This window comes from Canis lupus, chromosome 17 (assembly GCF_011100685.1).
Source record: "Canis lupus familiaris isolate Mischka breed German Shepherd chromosome 17, alternate assembly UU_Cfam_GSD_1.0, whole genome shotgun sequence".
In the NCBI taxonomy this organism is placed as follows: Eukaryota; Metazoa; Chordata; class Mammalia; order Carnivora; family Canidae; genus Canis; species Canis lupus.
In genome coordinates, this window is record NC_049238.1 from 1926274 (window position 1) to 1944916 (window position 18643).

An 18643-nucleotide genomic window follows, 5' to 3' on the forward strand; every position below is an offset into this window, starting at 1 on the left:
GCCTCATGGAGGTTCTTGATAGGCGGCCAATTCAAGAACAGGAGCCGATCTCATGAAGTCACAATGTGCGGGTGGAAGGATTCCTAATTTCACCTGTCCAACACCCCAAATTAAAACCCAATTCCGAAACAAATTACCTTAATTTCCCATATCTTTCCATAAGTAATTATGATTATTTCAAACTCCTACAGATGGATCAGGAAAAGAGAAAAAAAAACAACAAATGCTCTTAACAGAAATGGGAGATTAAAACCGAAGCCTGTATGAAACGTGCAGAGCCCCCGAATTAAACACCAAAGGATCTTGTACTAATTAAATTGAGTCGGTGTCAGATGGAAAGGCCAAATTCAAACACTGGAACGCTTTAAAAGGTGAAGTGCTTAAAAATGGGAATTTCGTATTCAATATTGCAAAAGAGCTGACCAGCATCGTATCATCATATGGAGGCATCCAGCCCAGTCAGCTAAGTTAGTCAGTTCATGGAAATCCGCGGGCAAAGGCCACGAGCGCCATGGTCGGGTGAGCCCGCCGGCCGGGCACAAGTGCTCGAGGCCCCCACGCCCACGCTGGAGCCCCCTCCCCACGGAGCCTTCAAGGGGCTCCAGGCCCGCCCTGCAGCAGCCCGCATGGCCCAGCCGGGGACACGGCTGCGGGCTGCTCCTGGCCACACGTCCTTTCACCCTGGGCAAAGCAAGGGAACCCATTCTCTGCGCCTTTTGTCTGGAGCAAACGTGAAACCTGACGGCCGCCAACGGCTGGGCGTTCCCTCCCTCCCGCTCATCTTGCGCACACCCACGCACACCTACACATGCCCCGAGCTGCGGTCCCTGACTACGTAGTCCCCTCGTTCATTCCCTCGTGTTTAACCTTGAAACCCGGTTGCAAATGCTCCGACATCAGAGCCTACAGACGGTGGCGGGCACAGCGCCGGCTCCTGGCGGGTGTGCGCTTTGATGGGCTCGGGGGCAGAGCCAGCTGGCTGCGAGACGCCGTTGCCCGGGGAACGGCCACTGAAGTGTGTGCTCGCGTGGGCACGGAGGCTCTCTGCAGCCGCCACGGCCGCCACTGTGCGCGGGGAAGCCCAGCTGGTGCCCATTAATGCTCTCGGTGTGGCAGGGACGAGGAGCCAGTTCCAGAAGCCCGACTCTTCCACTGTCAGACAGGCTGATCTCACGGCCTCCCTAATGAATGCAGCACCCCGCACCCACCCTCACACAACGCTGGGCGTACGGGGGAGACGCATCTCGACGATGCGCCCCAATTAAACAACGCCGGTCGGCTAAACACGAGGACACAGCCCTGTAGGCCACGGGATGATCCGCCCTCTCACCTACTGTGAGCTCCTCTTTCCTCTCTTCGTTTCACTGAAAATGGTGAAGACGCAGGAAGAGGGTGGGTGAACTCTGAAAGACGCATTTTAAACATCTGTTTGATCAACAATCTTTCTCAAATGCATAGGGCAACTACTTTGAAATTCTGGATCTCCCCATGAAATGCAAAAAACCCAAGTTACGTGGGGGGCTTAATGACATCTTCTGTACTTACACATTTTGCATCTGACAACCTCCAGGTGCTCAGGTGTCTACAAATACCAAGGGCTGAGGGTGGCCCGAGGGGGCAGTCTTCACACAACGGGTGCTGCAGGCTCCAGACGGGGGCCTGGCACACGGTGTCCCAGAGTACCACCCTCTGCTCCATACCTGACACAGCCATGGAAGGGTTCTCCACATGGAGCCACGGGAGCCTGCGACAGGAAAACAGACCCCGGAGCTGGAAGACACGAGTTTGAAGCCCAGATCTGACTCAGGTGCTCTGCGACCCTGGAGAAGTGTTTTCCCATCAACAGCATGGGAATAACACCTCCTCCATGAGCGAGCCTGAGCGGGTGAAGATCTAGGAGCCACCAGGAATCACCAAGTGCGAGCTCGCAGCTCCCGTCCCCCGGGGTGTGGACGCCGGGTGGTGCTGTGCCAGCATGCACGCTGGCATGTCGGCCTGTACTCCGTCTTCCTTGCCCTGTCTGCAGGGCCTGTCATCACACACTGCCCCTTTCTATGCTGGGTCCGGGAACCCTGGGCTCCGCTGAGCCCTGCCCCTGCCTGCTCCCCTCTGCACCCCCTCCATGCCTCTCTGGGTTCCCTGTCTTACCCTCCCGAGCGAGTGGCCGTCTTCAGTACTGCTCATGGAGATCTGGCTTCCCTTCCTCTGAGCAGCCTTTGTGCCCTTGCTGGCTAGGTGCTACACCAGTGACGTGTGTCACCTCTGGGTGGAACCCTCCTGAGCCCCCCACTGCAGGAGACACCCTCGGGGATGGCTTCCCTCAGCCCAGGCAGCAGGATGAGGAGATAAAAGCAGGGCCTGGCCACCTGTAGGTAAGTGTGGCCTGGGCGCAGAGGGCTGCAGGGGAGGCAGATGGGGTGGGACATAGAGTCCCCGCAACTCAGGCAGGAAGAGACCAAGGGGCGGCGAGGCTGCCTGAAGATACGTAGAGACCCAGTGAGTCCTCCTGGGTAAATCTTTCCAGAAGGAAAACTCAGACAAGGACAAAAGATGTATGTGCAGATTCCCATCACAGCTTTGTGTGTAAGAGCAAAGTATTAAAAATAAATATCAGCCAAAGACGAACTGGTCAAATGCACAGGGACTCTTCACCCCACCGAAAACGACCCTGGGAAAGACCACCGCGGCTCCCATCCAGTGGGCCTGCCGACAGTCCTCCTAGGGCGGCATGTCCTGGCCCCAGGCTGCCAGCCTCCTGTCCGTCTGCCCATGTGCCAAACCCCAGGAGGTCACCGCCTTCTGTCCAGAACTGCTCTAAATGAGCTTCCGAGTTCCAAAGGAGAAAGGCCGCTGCCGAGCACACGGAGATGGGTGTGTGGCGGTGGAGGGAAGGCCCAGCTTCTGCGATCACACACACATGGCCACGCTCTCAGCGGCTGGCCGCTCTTGCTTCTCTCGCCGAGGAGCCCAGTGTCACGGCATGAGGAAGCCACCAGCCACGGCGAGAGGACTAGCTGCTGCTGCTCAAGCCTCCCCCCCCAACAGCCAGCTTCAACCACGACCCTCAGGAGTAACAAGCCTTCCCAGGACCCCGGCTCCATCCTTCCAGACCCACCAGACCCGCCAGCCAGGTGCAGGCACTGGGAAGCAGGGAGGGGCTGACCCTGCCATGCCCTGCCAGATTCCTGACCTGAGAACCCACGCACGTCAGAAAAGAGGGCTTTTTCTCAAAGAGTCAACCTATTTATAAGGCAAAAGGTATCTTACAACTGCTGCCATGAGGACAGCCACATCGCGCTGCTGATACTGGAAGTGCTCCACCGTGACTTGGCCACCACGTATCTCCAGTTGGCAGATGCTAAATGTCAGAAAGCCCAGGAGAGGCACAGCAGAAGCAGGGCCAGCTTAGGAGGCCGTCCTGCCGGCTGTGTCCCAGAGACATGGGGAGACCGCGGGTGAGGGACAGCCAGGTGCTCAAATCTGGGGGTGTGGGGGGCAGTCAAGCGGTCAGCGTGCATGTGTCCTGACATGTATTGTCTTCACCTCAGGGACGGGGGAAGCAGTTTTGTAAGCACATATGAAGGTGTGAAGGTGGCGTGGCCTCGGGGCTGGGGTGCCCTAGACTGCCTCGTGCCTCACGGAGCGCCCTGCAGAACACAAGCACCAGAACCCCCTGACCACACACCAGCTGTTTCTGTGTCCGTCTGCCCAGCAGCCCCGCAGCTAGGGGATCGATCCCCATGTAGACGGGAGAGTCGAGGCTCAGGGCACACCCACAGTGAGGAGCGGATCCAGCCTAGACCTCCAAGCAGATGCAGCTTGGCCTCCAAGACCAAGTTCGGGACACCATGCTCCACGGCCTCGGCTCTGGGCCTGCTCAAGAGGGTGTGGGTGCAGAGGCCACCGAGTGAAGATGCACTGACCTGCTTCCCCTGAGATGTAAACTCCATGTGGGCAGGGGTCCAGGTGACCTAACTGCTGTTGTAGTTACATCGAGACACCTGCCCAGTGTATGGCACATACCTGATGACGTCTGCTGGGTGGAGGGAAGACAGATGCTGATGCACTGGTGCTGTGGCCCCCTCCAGCATGAGACAGCTCCCCACACACTCACTGAGTGCCCATCTGTGGTCAGGCCCTCTGCCTTCCTAAGGGGAAGAGGACGTGTGGGGAAGGCGTGAAGGGCTTGTCCCTCCCCCACCCGGCTCCCCGCCCTGGCTCTGTCCTAACCTGCCCCTGCTGATGCTCTGCTGCACTCTCCTCACGCTCACACCACTCCTCAGTCTTATTTTTCTCTTCACCAAGAACCATTCAGAGTGACCTGGACAGGTTGCTGTGTGTGTGGTCACCGACAGGTGCATGTGAACTCCAAAGGGCCTGCTCCGCGGCCACTGGGAACTGAGGTTCTCCGTAGAGTGTGGTCCTCCTCTCACATCCTCAGGCTGCTGCGTGTCTGATGTGGACTGAGAATCCGGGGAGATGAATGCAGTGAGGAGTCAGCGCCCCCCGGGTGGGTGGGCAGGCTGCACGTGACCCTGAAACACTGCTTTTATTCCCTCAACGGACAGCCAGGGATGGGATTTTTCAACTTCTACTCCAACAGAGCTCCTCTAAAACACAGATCACTATCTCATCAGAAAACAAAAAAGGAATTCAAACGCTGAATTTTAAGTGTATTCTGGGGCCCGTTTGCTAGTTTCAGAGAATTCATTTAAATCACCTAACTCCTCGGAAAGTTACCACAGGACAGACAGACAGACTGTCATATGCCAAATGTCATAGCTGAGGAAGGGTCCTCCACCGTTTGGTTGGCTCGGGGGTCGGGAAAGTTCTTCTGCTCTCTGCCTGGCAGTAGCAAGCAAACAGCAGCCTCAGCGATGGAGGAAGAGTATAATAAGAAACAAAAAGTCCTCGCCATCACAAAGCCAGGCCACCACGCGGGCCCAGAAAGCACAGATGCGGGCTGGAATCTGTTGCTAAGCAACCGGGCCTGTTCCCCCCACCTCCCTAGGCCCTCAGGTGTCTGCGGGTAGACCTGTCAGCCAGGAAGGCGGCCACTTGACTCGAGTGCAAGCGTGCAGATCCCAGCGGACAAAACCGACCTTGCAACTGTCTCGGAGCAAAGCTGCGGCCCCGAGAGCATGGCCAGACTGCAGCATGGCCAGGGCACACATTCGACAGATGCGTCGAATGCTAAACACGTAACCAGGGAGGCTGAGCCGAGGGGAGGGGGCTGATCCACAGGACTCCAGCCCACGGCCATGCTTCCCAGGATGGCCCCGGGACTCCTGGCCTGTAGTCACAGCCTGCAGCGGCAAGGGCGGCCCGGCCCTCCCAGGGTGGGGACACGGCAGCCACCCTCCCACCTGCCAGGGCACAGGCACTTTCCCAGGGCTCCTCCGGTGACGAGCCCGTGAAACCCAGGGCTCGCGCAGCACCCGGCTTTCTGGAGTTCTCATCAGCACCTCTGTGTCCTCGGCAACGCAACGGCCCCACCGCTCCGGACAAGAGGGACAAGGGCCATGCCCACTCCCTGGCGATCTCCCACGTCCTTCCTCGCCTGGGCCTCCCTTTCCTCAGTGACCCCTCTGTCACTATGCCCCTCTATCTGGGTCTTCTCCCCAAGTACAGCCCTATAGCAAAGACGCCGCCTTCCAGCGTTCTCTGTCTGCAGACAGGGTGGGCAATGAGACCCGGGACCCCAAGCTGCCTGGCAGCCAGCAGCAGGACCCGAGAGCGGGTGTGGCGGGAGCAGGGCTGGCCGGCCACAGTGACCCAGGTCCTCCCCTCCCCGGCCTGCACAAGCTCCCCCTTCTCTGTCCTGTCCCCATACGTGCCCCTCCACGCTGAAGCCCCCGTGGTGCCTCCTGCCCTCAGCCAGGCGCCCACTGCCCAGCCCGCGGATCCCGCGTCCCTCCCCAGGGACACAGCACGCCTATGCCGGTGCAAGCACAGTGGACATTCCTGTGCCCACAGTCCTGCCTTCCCTGCCCTGTGGCCCCCAGGCCTTTGTCCTGTGTGCTCCCGCAGGCCCGGAATGGCCAGCTGAAACCCCTCCCTGTGCACCCCTACACTCACTACCTCCTGGGGACCAGGGTCTGCGGGCCCCGCCGCGACCCAGACACCTCCTGCCTCACCCGCCCGCGCCCGCTTTTTGCTCACGGACGCTGGGGGTCACTGGCCGGCCTCCTCGCTGTCTGCCCCATGCCAGCTCCTCCTCCAGGGAGGCCACCCCTGGACCTCGGCACAGTGCACGCACACAGGCACACACCCAGTGATTACACACCCATCCTCAGTCACACACACGGTGTATGTGAACACACGCTCATACTTGGCACATGTGCACACTCACAGCAAATACACCCCCACTCACATGCGCTCCATGCACTTCCTCACACACACTTGGTAGGTGTACACACGGTTACCATGCACTCACACACACACACACACCTGGCATGTGCACACATGCAGCTCTTGCATGTACAGTATCTCAATCACACTCAGGCTCAGTACACGCACACACCCTCACATACAGCAAGGATATGCACTCATACACACAGTGCATGCGTGCACACACCCACACACAGTGTGTGCATTCATATGCAACACTTACACAAACCCTCACAGCACATGCACATACACGAGACATTATATACACACACGTGGCACATGCACAGAGCCTCACACACAGCATGTGCACACACATAGCTCTTGCACATACACTACCTCAATCACAGTCAGGCTCAGTACATGCACACACTCACACATGGTATACACACACCCTTCCACACAGCAAGTGCACACTCACACACGTGGCACATGCACAGAGCCTCACACATAGCATGTGCACACCCTCGCATACTCGTGGCACATGGACACACCCGCGCTCTCTCATTCCTGATCTACCCTCCCTGGATGCTCAAATTTCACTTCGTCAAAAGAGGCTGCCCCAACCAGTCAGTGCCCAGCACTCACTCTCTATGCCTTTAACTGGCTTTAGTTTGTCCTCATAACACTTTCTCTACCAGAAACCATATTTACATTTATGCATTGCTCATCTTCAAATGCAGCCCCGTGAGGGCACCCGTCTGGCTCACTGCTGTACCCCCAGGTCCACAACAGTGCCTGGTGCGCTGTAAATGCTCAGTGACAGATGCTGAATGAGTAATTACGACATGTCATATAAGGAACACAAAAAATTGTAAGAGATGCGAGACTTTTTTAAATGCAAAAGGATACAAAATCATGATCCCTTTTTAAAGGTGCTATTTTCCCACTAAAATGTGAAGGGAGTTTGGGTACAGAGGTTATAATTTGGGTAATTGAATGTTCCCAGGAACCACAGTCAAGAGAAAATCTCTCCCCCTAAGACTCGGCCACAGCAATCAACCACAGCTTACACTTACTCAGGAACATTTCCTAAAGGTTCTTAATCCCAACTCTGGCTTTGTACTGAATGTCAGGTGTCCCAGGCCTCCCACGGAGGAAAGCGATGTGAGTAGGATGGGGGAGGGGGAACAGAAGGAGGAGAACAGAAAGCCCTTGAAGGGCAGGGCAGGCGTGTGCGGGCGGGCGGCAGGGCAGCAGTCCCTCCAGCAGCACAGTGAGCGGGGGTCGTGAATCCTCTGGGTCCTCCTCTGGCAGCCAGACTAATCACCATCCAATCACACATGTCAGCAGGTACAGACGTGTTTCTGTCTGCCTGAACAAAGCAGGAAGGACACAGAGAAAACCTATTGTACCCCCTAGTGCTACAGGCAGGCAGAGACAGCAGGTGACCTTCTCCACACTCCAGGAGCCAAGCCCTAGTTTGCTCAACAGGAAGTGGAACAGCTGTAAACTTCAGCTTCTCCCCAAGTTCCTAAGAGATTCCTCAGTTCCTGCATCAACCAGGACACCTGATGGACCTGAAACCAGGTCTCCACACTGCAGAAACACACCTCTGGCCACATCTGAGTGCCAGCCCTCACCTGGGTATGAGCCCCTCCTACCTGAGCACCAGCCTCCACCTGGACATGAGACCCCCCGCCACCTGAGTGCCAGCTTCCACCTGGACATGAGACCCCGCCCCACCTGAGCACCTGCCAGCCCCCACCTGGACGTGAGCACCCCCCCACCTGAGCACCAGCCTCCACCTGGACATGAGACCCTCCCCACCTGAGCACCAGCCTCCACCTGCACAGGAGACCCCACCTGAACACCAGCCTCTACCTGAGTACCAGCTTCCACCTGGAAGCTTCCACCACTCAGAGCCAGCCACCCCTCTGGATGTGAACCCCCACCTGAGCGCCAGCTCCCACCTGAGCACCAGTGCCCACAGCAGTGGGGGATGGCTAAGGGTGGGAAGAGACTGCGCAGAGGAGAATCACAGTCACACCCAGTATTACACAGTCACTTGGAGGTCAAGAATTCAATTTTTTTGTAATTAGGATTCACATCAATGCAAAATGGGATGCCATCTTATGTGAATAGTACACAGTTCATTACATACCTGAATGCCTTCTCTGTATCAGATTCTGCTAGGCATTGAATATTTATAATTTATAACCTATCTGCTTTCAAAAAGGATCTAGGAAAGATGGCTGCTCGCTAAATGCATTATGATGTAGATCAGGATTATATTATAAAAATAAGTTACATCGTATTTTTAAAACTTTTTATATAAATACTTGTTAAGACAATAGTTTTAAAAGCAATCAGCACACATGTATGTTTAGTAGGTAACGTATTTATAACATACATGGGTGACACAATGAGAGAGTAAGTCTAAGAAGCTGTAGCACGTACTTTCCAAACCTTCTCTCATTTAATGGACACATCAGCTCTATAACGTACTATGCTTCTACATCACGTGTCATCATTTATAAACAGCAAAACCAGTGTTTTTGAGCATCAGCCATGTTCTGGATCTTCTTGGAGAGTCCATTTGGGGATCACATGGCCGACCACAGTGTCCCACAGCTAGTAAGAGGCAGTCCCAATTCGGGTGGAACTCTGCTGGACTCCAAAGCCTATCTGCACCCTCGCCTTAGGGCCATCACAGGGTCACCATCCCGGGTACCCACTGGGGGACAACACGGTGGCCTGAGGCCCATTGTGTCCTGCTCTCCAAAGGTCTTAAGTCAACAGTGTCAATTCTGACCACCTGCTAAAATCACTCAAGGATAGTCTAAAACTCCTAATGTCAGTGCCTTATGCAAAACATTGAATTCAAGGTGAGGCCCAGGGAAGGGGACTTCTACAAGCAGCTCGGGTAATCCCAGCATGCAGCCAGTTTGACGACCTGTCATTTACATGATGTCAATGGTTTGTCATCCTGAGATGAGCTCTGTAACCCATTCATCCAGTGAAGGTCACATGCCTAGTATGTTCCATATGCCTTGTGCCATCCACAATGGTGATGGTGACTGCCAAGGCTCCGATTCAGGGCTGGCCCACGATGTGCACCTCATGAATGAATCTCTTTAACCTCCCCACAATCTTCCCAAGCAGCTACTAGGAGCCCTCTTTTACAAATGCTGACCCTATGCCTCAGAGAACCTACGAACTGCCTCAAGGTCACACAGATTCACAGAGAGCTGAGACTCAAAGCAGGTGCATCTGATCCTAATGTCTGCATCCCTGCACTTACTCCCAAAGCACCTGGGCTCCTTGGATGGACAGATAAGGACCTCCCAAAACAGCCCTCAGCCCTCAGCTGCACAGCCTGTGCAAGAGGATGACACTAGCGAGTGGGAGACGGCAACATGGGGTGCTGTGGTCTGAATGCACCTTGAATGTCGGTGCCCCACTCACATGGGAAACCCTTAGCCCTCCGGAGATGGTACCCCTGACTCACATGGGAAACCCTAACCTCCCAGAGACGGTGCCCCTGACTCACGTGGGAGACCCTAATACCCTGGAGACGGTGCCAGGAGGTGAGACCTTTGGGAGGGCAGGGCTGCATCTCACGTTGGGATCCAAGGCCGCGTACAGGACACCCAGGGCACTCCCCACCCCTTCACCAACTGAGCTCAGCCACCTATGACCCAGGAAGCAGCCGTCACCAGACACTCACTGGGCCTTGATTTGGACTCCAGCCTCAGACCGTGAGAAGCACAGGCCTGCTGTTACAGCAGCCCGAACAGTTACAGTGAAGACTCCACTCTTACCAAAATAATAAATATGAGGCAGTGATGGGTGGGCCATTGTTTTGTCAGAAACACTAAAACTATTTATAAATAAACCTCTGTGGCCAGGTCTAGAAAAAAACTGCCATTAGTTGGAGAAAAAATGGGAATCACTTTTTCACATCAAACAAAATAAGCCATGCTAAACCAACAGCATAGAACCTTCCAGTTCACACACAGGCCTCCAGGCTAATGAGCACCATGCTCTAGACTGTGGGAGCCTTCTCAAGTCTTCTGGGCTCCTCTCGTCCCCCGCATTCCCTCCCAGATCATCCTGAAGACACTGTCACAACCTATAGGCTGCTGGTGGGCTCTGCCCAAGGACTCTGGCTCAGGGCACTCTGGCCATCACAGGAGGCTCGCCCCTGGCCCCTGCCCCCAGGACCACCGAGACCAGTGGCCTACACCCCAGGACCCCTGAGTGGAGCATGGTGAAGGGCACCGTGAGGGGTGTGGTGGCCTGGGTCGGTGGGGCACCTGGAGGGCCTGTGCTCAGCCTGCTGAAGGTGGCCCTGACTTCTCGAATCACGGCAAGGCTGCATGCTCCAGGGGCAGCTGACGCCTCCAGTGGAGTTTGAGACCCGTGTGGGCTCAGAGAAGGGAGGCAGACGGAGGGCCTGCTGGAAAGCCTGGGGGTCCAGGACCCATGTGCACCTCAACTCCATACACTGCACCCGGCGCTCGCTGTGGCATCCTGCCAGGGGCACCCTCTTGGGACGCTCTAGCAAACCCACCCACCCAGGTGAGAAATGGGCTGTTACCTATGGCAGCGACCAAGTCCTCAACCTCATTATGGGCAACTTGGACTCCACCCGATGTTGTCATTTGATGTGGCATGAGGCTACCAGCAAAGCCACGAGACAAGATGCTCAACAAGATGCATCTCCCTGCCACTGAATGCAGTACAGCAGTGGCCGATGGACGTCATGGTCGCCAACACTTGAACAAGTATCAACCTTAATAATTCCTTGATGATATCCAAAGTGCACCTGAGATTTTCACTCCTCCACTTTAAAAGTGTAATACACAGGCGCGCCCGGAGGGCTCGGTTGGTGGAGCGTCTGACGCTTGATTTCATCCCAGGTCATGATCTCAGGGTCGTGAGATCGAGCCCCGCGTTGGGCTCCCTGCTCAGTGAGGAGTCTGCTTGTCCCTCTCCTTCTGCTCCAGCCCCTGCTTGCTCTCTCCTTCTCGAATAAATAAATTAAATATTTTTTAAAATTTAGTAAATAATTATATATAATAAACACAAGTATTTTTTAAATAATAAGCAAAAATGAATTTTGTTGTACAATAGTAATTGTTTGCCCTGGGTCTAGGACCAACTGCAAGAGATTATTATACCCGCATGACTATTTTCAACCAGCTCAGTGACCTTCTTGACAGGAGTTTGTCCCAGACCTTGATGCGACCCTGCCCTCCTGCCCCTGCACACTCACATCCTCCCCCTGCACACCCATCTCAGCTGCCTGGGTCTGAGCCTCTCACAGCCTTGACCCACCATCCTTCCCATCCAGCCTGGGAGCTGACTTTGTCCCTACTTCAGAGGAAGCCTTCAGCCTCTCCCAGCATCAGCAGGTGGGCAGGTGGTGCCCACGAGAATACATCTCTCGGGGCGTTCCCGTGTGGTAGTGCAACACCTCTCTTTGCCCGTGATCCTGACATGAGCACTAGGGGACTTTACTCGTCCCTTGTGGCTCCAGGGTCTGGGCCAGGGTGGCCCATGCTGGGAGCTCATCATGCAGGTGTGGTGGCAAAGGAAAGACCAGGAGAGTTGGCATGAAGAAACACTCCGCGCGACGTGTGGACAAACAGGGCACGTGAACACGGACGGTAGGGTGCCAAGAGAGGAGGTAAGGCGAGGCTGGAGGAGAGCGGCTGGCCTGAGCATCGGGTGCTGTGAGACGCAGGCCCCAGACCCACAGGCGCGGAGGGGCCCCGAGTGCCACTAGCCTCCCCGTGCTCGTCTGCTAGTGCAGAGATCCCTGCCTGTGTCACACGCTTACTGAGACGGAAGCTGCCGCAGGGCCTGGCAAATACGAACTGTTTCATAAACAATAAAAGAAGGGATCTAGGCTCGCTGGCTACTCAAGTCTCTCCTATGTCGGGCAGTGCCCTGTTGTGTGGTGAGTGGAGTTTTGGGCTTCTCAGTGTTGAGCCTCTGGACGGACCCCCGGTCCAGCCTCACGCACCTGAGGAAGCACAGACTTTCTCCTGGATCCTAGTCCAGGGACAGCAAACTCCTGCCGTGCAGTGCCAGGCGGTACGGGGTTTTGGCTTTGTGGGCCACGTGGTCCCTGTCACAATGACTCCAGACTGTCACGTCAACAGAAAGCAGCCACGACATGGTGTGGCAATAAAACTATCGGAAAACCGGCAGTGGGCCAGAGTTAGCCCATTAATTGTGCGGTTTACTATCATCCTAATTATATTAGTTTTATTTTTAAGTAGACCCAGAGCAAACCCTTCATGTATTTGCTCATTCACTGAATTCAACAAATATTTTTTTAGTGCTTACTACGTGCCAGGCCCTTTTGAACACATGGGGCAGAGTGGTGGGCAACGCTGATGCATTGGCCATTTCAGATGGCAGTGACTCGGGGAGGACTTTCTAGTGTCTCGCTCCATTTGCTCTCTGTTCCCCTCATCCCCTAACAGATGCTATTGGCAGAGATCGCCAGCCCTGGTCTTAGCCTCTCTATAGACCGGGATTCCCCACAACATGAAAATGTGGGTGCATGGCTTTAAAGAGAAGGTTTGTAAATCACTGGTTTAGACTAGGTGTCACCGTTTTACGGATGGCTGGGTGTGTGGCACAGAATCCAGTCTTGTTGACGTCAGATTACATCTACTGCTTCCCCTGGATCTGTCAGGCCTATCGCCGCGTCACAGGAGGTTACACTCATTTGAAGGGACATATGGCTCCCAGTACTACCGTCGAACCCACAGTCTTCACAGTGTTTGCAAACTGGTTCTGGAACAATGGTTCCCCCCCCGCTGACATTCGAGGGCCATGACAAGTACATTTCTGCGTCCTCCACATAACCTTGCAAACTCCTTAATCTGTTCCATCGGGAACACTCTCAGATGTCCCAGCTGCTTGACATGGTGACTACATAATGGGGCTGCTTCCCCCAGGATGCTCTCTCTCTGTCCCCTGCAGGGAAAGGGACCCCATACAAACATGCCAACCACAGTGACATGGGCGGCCCCTGCCTTCTGTCCTGAGGTCCCCATGAATGTGTCCCGTGCAAAGCAGTGCACTGCTCTGGGGCAGCCTCAGTTAGAGCCAGGCCTGCCTGTCCTCACAGAGGACGTCATCAAAACCAGTGCACCTCGCTCCCTCCTCTGCTGGACCCCAGGTCTGCCCTCTGGAGTCAGGAAGAGAAGGCAATCCTCTTCTGAACAGCCCTTCCCTGCAGTGAAACCCCACTTCGGCGCCACCAGCACCACCATGTCTCCCAGCATCAGTGAGGCCCAGACACACAGACGTTTGGAAGTGCGGGTTCTCACTGTTCCAGAAGACGGAATGGCAGGCTGAGTGTGTGGAGTGGCCTGGCCGGGAGTCTGGGTGCCTGGAAGCCCTGGCAGCTACACTGCAACCTCATCGGCGTCTTCCCCACGTTACAGTCACGAGTCTTGCTGTGCTCAAAAGGCCCCGGAAGCTTCTCTGCAAGAGCCCCAATGTGGCGCTTTGCCCTGAGACAGCTCTGGATGGACATCGGTTCCTTCCCATGTGGCGCTTTGCCCTGAGACAGCTCTGGATGGACATCGGTTCCTAAAACAGATGCTTAGGTGCCTGCGATGGTCTAGGACCGTCCTCCCCTCAGACTCTCTGATGTGTGTGTGTGTTCTAACTACTTCTTATGGATGGAGGTCAGATGCACTTTGTGTATCGGCCTAAATACCTTATTGGCAGCCCTGCTTGCCAACACCAATTTCCATGAAAAATAAATCAACGAGAAACAAAAACAAGCTATATGTCATCCACTTCTTTCAGGACTAAGGTAGAAAGTCCCTATCACATCAACATCTGACCATCAACAGGGTGTTTATAAACCAGTTGTCACCCAAGCACTTTTTCTATAAAAATACGTTAGGTCGTGAATTGCAAACAACGAAAGAGTGAACAAAGCCTATGAACCCCAAAATGCAGTGGCAGCTCCTGCAGACTCCTCCCAAAACTTTCATTTGTACATCCTTCATTGTAAGACCTTGTTCTTTAGGGCACACCTGAGTTTTCAAAACAGTCCAAAATCTCAGAATCCAGCCTGCTGAACAAGAGAGGTAATCACACAGGACACAGTAATCAGGAGCTAGAAACTATTGTATAAAGTCAGCAGAAAGGTTTTCTTAGCAATGAACCTGACTTCTAAAGCCACTCCCAAGTGGGGTTCCAGAATGTCCTGAGCATGGTGGTGTGTCCTGGGACAAGCAGAGGCCAGCGCTCACTGGGAGGTGCACGACCTACTCCCTCTGTTTAAAAGGATACAACCGGCCTTGCTTTTCGAGCACCTTCCTCAACAATCACAGAGGCAGGTGTTCTAATTCTGCAGAGAACTAACTGGGAGGACAGCCACTTGAATGTTGAGTGTCGGGGACTCTCCTAGGGCCAGTTGCTGAGTCAGAGGACAGACCTACTCTGCCCTGCTGAGCCAGGCCAAGTGCCGAGGAATCCGTAATCACCCAGGGGCTCACCATGGCCGGTGCTATCGCTCCAATAAACACATCTCAACCATGTTAGCTTAAAAACAAAACAAGAGGGCAGCCCGGTGGCTCAGTGGTTTAGCACCGCCTTTGGCTCAGGGCCTGATCCTGGGGTCCCGGGATCAAGTCCCACGTCGGGCTCCCTGCATGGAGCCTGCTTCTCCCTCTGCCTATGTCTCTGCCTCTCTCTCTCTCTGTGTCTCTCATGAATAAACAAAATCTTAAAAAAAAAATAATAACGTTGGGGAAGTATTTCTGGTCTAACAACATTGCAGTGATGATTCCAACCTCTTACTTTCAATTCAAAGATTGACCAAATGTAAGCTTGGAGTGATAAAATGACGTGACAGGATAAAAATAAACTTACAAAGTGGCAAAGTATGATTAATAACCTTTGAAATCTTTGGACACAAATTCACAATTTAAAATATCATCGATGTTGGATGTGATAGGTGTTTCCTTTAGGAACACAGGACGAACAGAAACGCAGAGGCTCGCGTCTGAACCCCTCGCTCTGATACAGGGTGAAGAGGTCAGGAGAGAGCAGCACCCCAATTAGGATTTAACAGGACCACCCCCGGAGGCCCCGAGGGAGGCGAGACCGCCACACATAACAAAGCGGAACCCAAGAGGACTTTTTAATAGGCCTCCTGAGTCTACACAGACTGCCGCAAAATCTCCAGAGTAGAAAGGAACTCAAAAATCCCCGCACAGCATATCCCCACAGTGACTGGGGGTGGGGTGGGGGGGGGTGGGATTCTAGGTTCAGCTGCTGGAAAACTTCTTGGACCCGATCCATTGAACTTCCCTGGACGTGATCAGCTCAGAGCTTGACCAGGTGGCTGGTGGCCAGCGTCTGGCGTCTCAGCACATGGCCTGAGTCCTACAGGAAAGCTCTGGCTGACAGTCTGCGACGCCTCCAGAAGCACAGTGGTACAGTCGTCTAGAAGCAAAGGGAAAGCTCATCTTTAAAGCAGAGAAAAAAATAAAAATAAAAATAAAAATTGGGGAATTTTTTCCTTGGTTATTTCTAGAAGGATCTCCGTTCAAGTCACTCAGAGAAAACAAAGCCCAGACACACCCAGTCTTCCTGTGTCCGCCTCACTGCAGACACTGTTTGTACAAGCGGAGGTCCAGGCCACCCTGTGCGGAGCGCGTCCCTCAGCAGCACTGTGCCCACAGCACCCGCCCACGTCATGTCTCCGCACCACATGCTGGTGATTCCCGCCATAGCTCAAACTCTTTCACTACTGTATTTGTTTTTTTGGTTTTTTTTTTTTACTTTTTTTTTTTTCACTACTGTGTTTGTTACAATGATCTGTGACCAGTGATTACAGCGCTGGGAGCTCAAGGGGTGGTCAGCAGGTTTTAGCAGTGAAGGGTTTTTAAATTAAGGTATGTGCTCTTTCCTAGACATGCTGCTGTCACAACGCGTATCGGACCACGGTACAGTGTAAACAGAACTTGGGAAACCAAGCAAGTCATCCGACCGGCTGGACGGAGATCCTCACTCTCCCGGAGTGTGGAGAAGGGCACCCGCAATGTCCCCAGGGCGCACCTGGACGGAACCGTGCAGTGACCACTCAACGGTGGTCTAGAAACTTCCTGAGAAATCACAAGGCCTCCCTCCCCTCGATGAGAGACCCGGAACTCTGTCAGGCCACCTCGCTGTTCCTCCCCGCAAGTTTTTCTCGTTTTGTCCCTCAGCCTCCTCCTGTGTGACTTCTCACGGCCCCGACCTGCACGGCAGGCTGATCCTGAATGAGCTGGGAACGACGACACGTGATATGCAGGTCGGTGACCATGAGACGCATCAGTGAGCAGAAGGCGTGTGCCCTGTCCAGGCGGTCGCCGTCAGGGAAGCTCAGCAGGTCCCCCGGCCCTCAAGGACTCATTAAACCTCTGAGTCCCGCCCGCAGAGCACCCGCCACGGGCCAGTGTCACCTTGGAAAGGAACCGGACAGTGTCCACCCTGCCCACCCAAGCGCACGCTCCTGGAAGGCCAGGCTGACCTCTGCCTGGGGGGCCCTGGCACATGGAGGCCCCGGCACATGGAGGCCCAGCGGCCAGGCCTGCGCCAGGGGTGAGCGGGACGTGCAGCCTGCCCGCACTGGGGTCAACGGGAAGGGAGCACAGGGGACGTGGGCGAGGACAGCACGGTGGGCCGGCACCTGCACGCCGCTTGGCTTGGGGTCTCAGCCCAACCGCTCTGCCACGCCTCGCGTGTCCACAGCAGCTGCCTCTGCTCAGCGAAAGAGGTGCTCCGAGGGCTCGGGCAGGAGCAAGTGTCCGTCACACAGGAGAGCGGGGCTGGAAAGTGCACCAAGGCACGGGCCTGACCCAGCACCCAGAAGGCTGCCCCATGGCTGCCGCCGCTGCCCTAGGCCTCGGGTGTGTTCCTGGCGTGCCAGGAACTTGTGACGACCTGGAAGCCACCTGCGAGGCTGCCACCGTGACCCCCGATGCCCCCAAGCCATCTGCAGCCACGGTGGGAGACCCCACTGTCCAGTGTGGCCAGCTCTAATAGGCAGCACCTGGGTCATATGCGAGCTCCTCGTCACAGGGAAACTGCAAATTTGACTTCTTATTTCCATAATGGGGTAATAACCTAGGAATTTTCCCCCCAAATATAGGAAGGCTATTCAAAAGATGATGAGCAGCCACAAAAAAAGTCAGCTGTCCACGATGTGACTTCTGAGTTTCCCCCCAGACACAATGAAAACAACGTACAACATGATTAATATCATGGCCTCAGAATCCCAGAGAAGCTTCGCCCTCTGCTGGCTAACGGTGCCATTCCGTCATGTGATCCGACAACAGCTTTTATTCTATTTCAAAACAGTACAACTTTAGCCAAACAGAAACACAGCTATAATAAATAAAAACAAGTATAAAGCCCAAATAGTTTTTTGCTTATTTTTAAATAGAAGATTTTTTAAATCTTATATAATCACATAGGATTAAATAATGGAGATTAATTAACAATAAAGTTCATAAAACCCCATCAATCAAATCTGTGATTCACAACAAAGCAAAAATAAACTATTGGGACTATACCAAAATAAAAAGCTTTTACACAGCAAAGAAAACCATCAACAAAATAAAAAGGCAACCTGCTGAATGGGAGACGATAGCTGCAAACAATATACCCAATAAGGGGTTAATAGCCCAACTATATAAAGAACCTCTGCAGCTCAACGCCAAAAAAACAAATAATCCAATTAAAAATATTCAGAGGACCTGAATAGACTTTTCCAAAGAAGACGTACAGATGGCCAGACATAGGAAAAGATGCTCAACAACACCCATCATCAGGGAAATACAAATCAAAACCATAATGAGATATTACCTCACACCTGTCAAATGGCTAGAATCAAAAAGACAAGAAACAAGAGGTGTTGTTGAGGATGTGGAGAAAAAGGAGCCCTTGCGCACTGTTGGTGGGAATGCAAACTGATGTAGCCACTCTGGAAAAGAGTATGGAGGGTCCTCAAAAAATTAAAACATAGAACCACCATACAACCCATTAATTCCACTACTAGGTATTTACCCAAAGAAAATGAAAACACTAATTTGAAAAGATACATGCACCTCTGAATGTTTATGGCAGCATTGTCCATAACAGCCAAGAAATGGATGCAGCCCAAGTGTTCATCGATAGATGAATGGATAAAGAAGATGTGGTGTGTGTATACAGTGGAGTATTACTCAGTCATAAAAAAGAATGAGATCTTGCCATCTGCAACAACATGGATGGATCTAGAAGG

At 53.8% G+C, this 18643-nt stretch overlaps 1 protein-coding gene across 5 annotated transcripts in view; it reads right to left on the minus strand.

Annotated features, from left to right (window-relative positions):
- EIPR1 (EARP complex and GARP complex interacting protein 1) overlaps positions 1-18643 on the minus strand; it is a 120397-nt gene that overhangs the window by 54864 nt on the left and 46890 nt on the right. The window contains exons 1-2 of one of the 5 annotated variants that reach the window (XM_038560681.1): positions 4231-4384; positions 4024-4148 (exon numbers count right to left, since the gene is read on the minus strand). The exons of 2 other annotated variants lie outside the window; for them this stretch is intronic. In XM_038560681.1, coding sequence (XP_038416609.1) covers positions 4024-4148; positions 4231-4311 — 206 coding nt within the window. In that variant the 5' untranslated portion in view covers positions 4312-4384. Of the gene's footprint in view, positions 1-4023; positions 4149-4230; positions 4385-18643 lie in introns of those variants that run through there. 2 more of the 5 variants (XM_038560679.1, XM_038560680.1) reach the window with 2 other exon arrangements.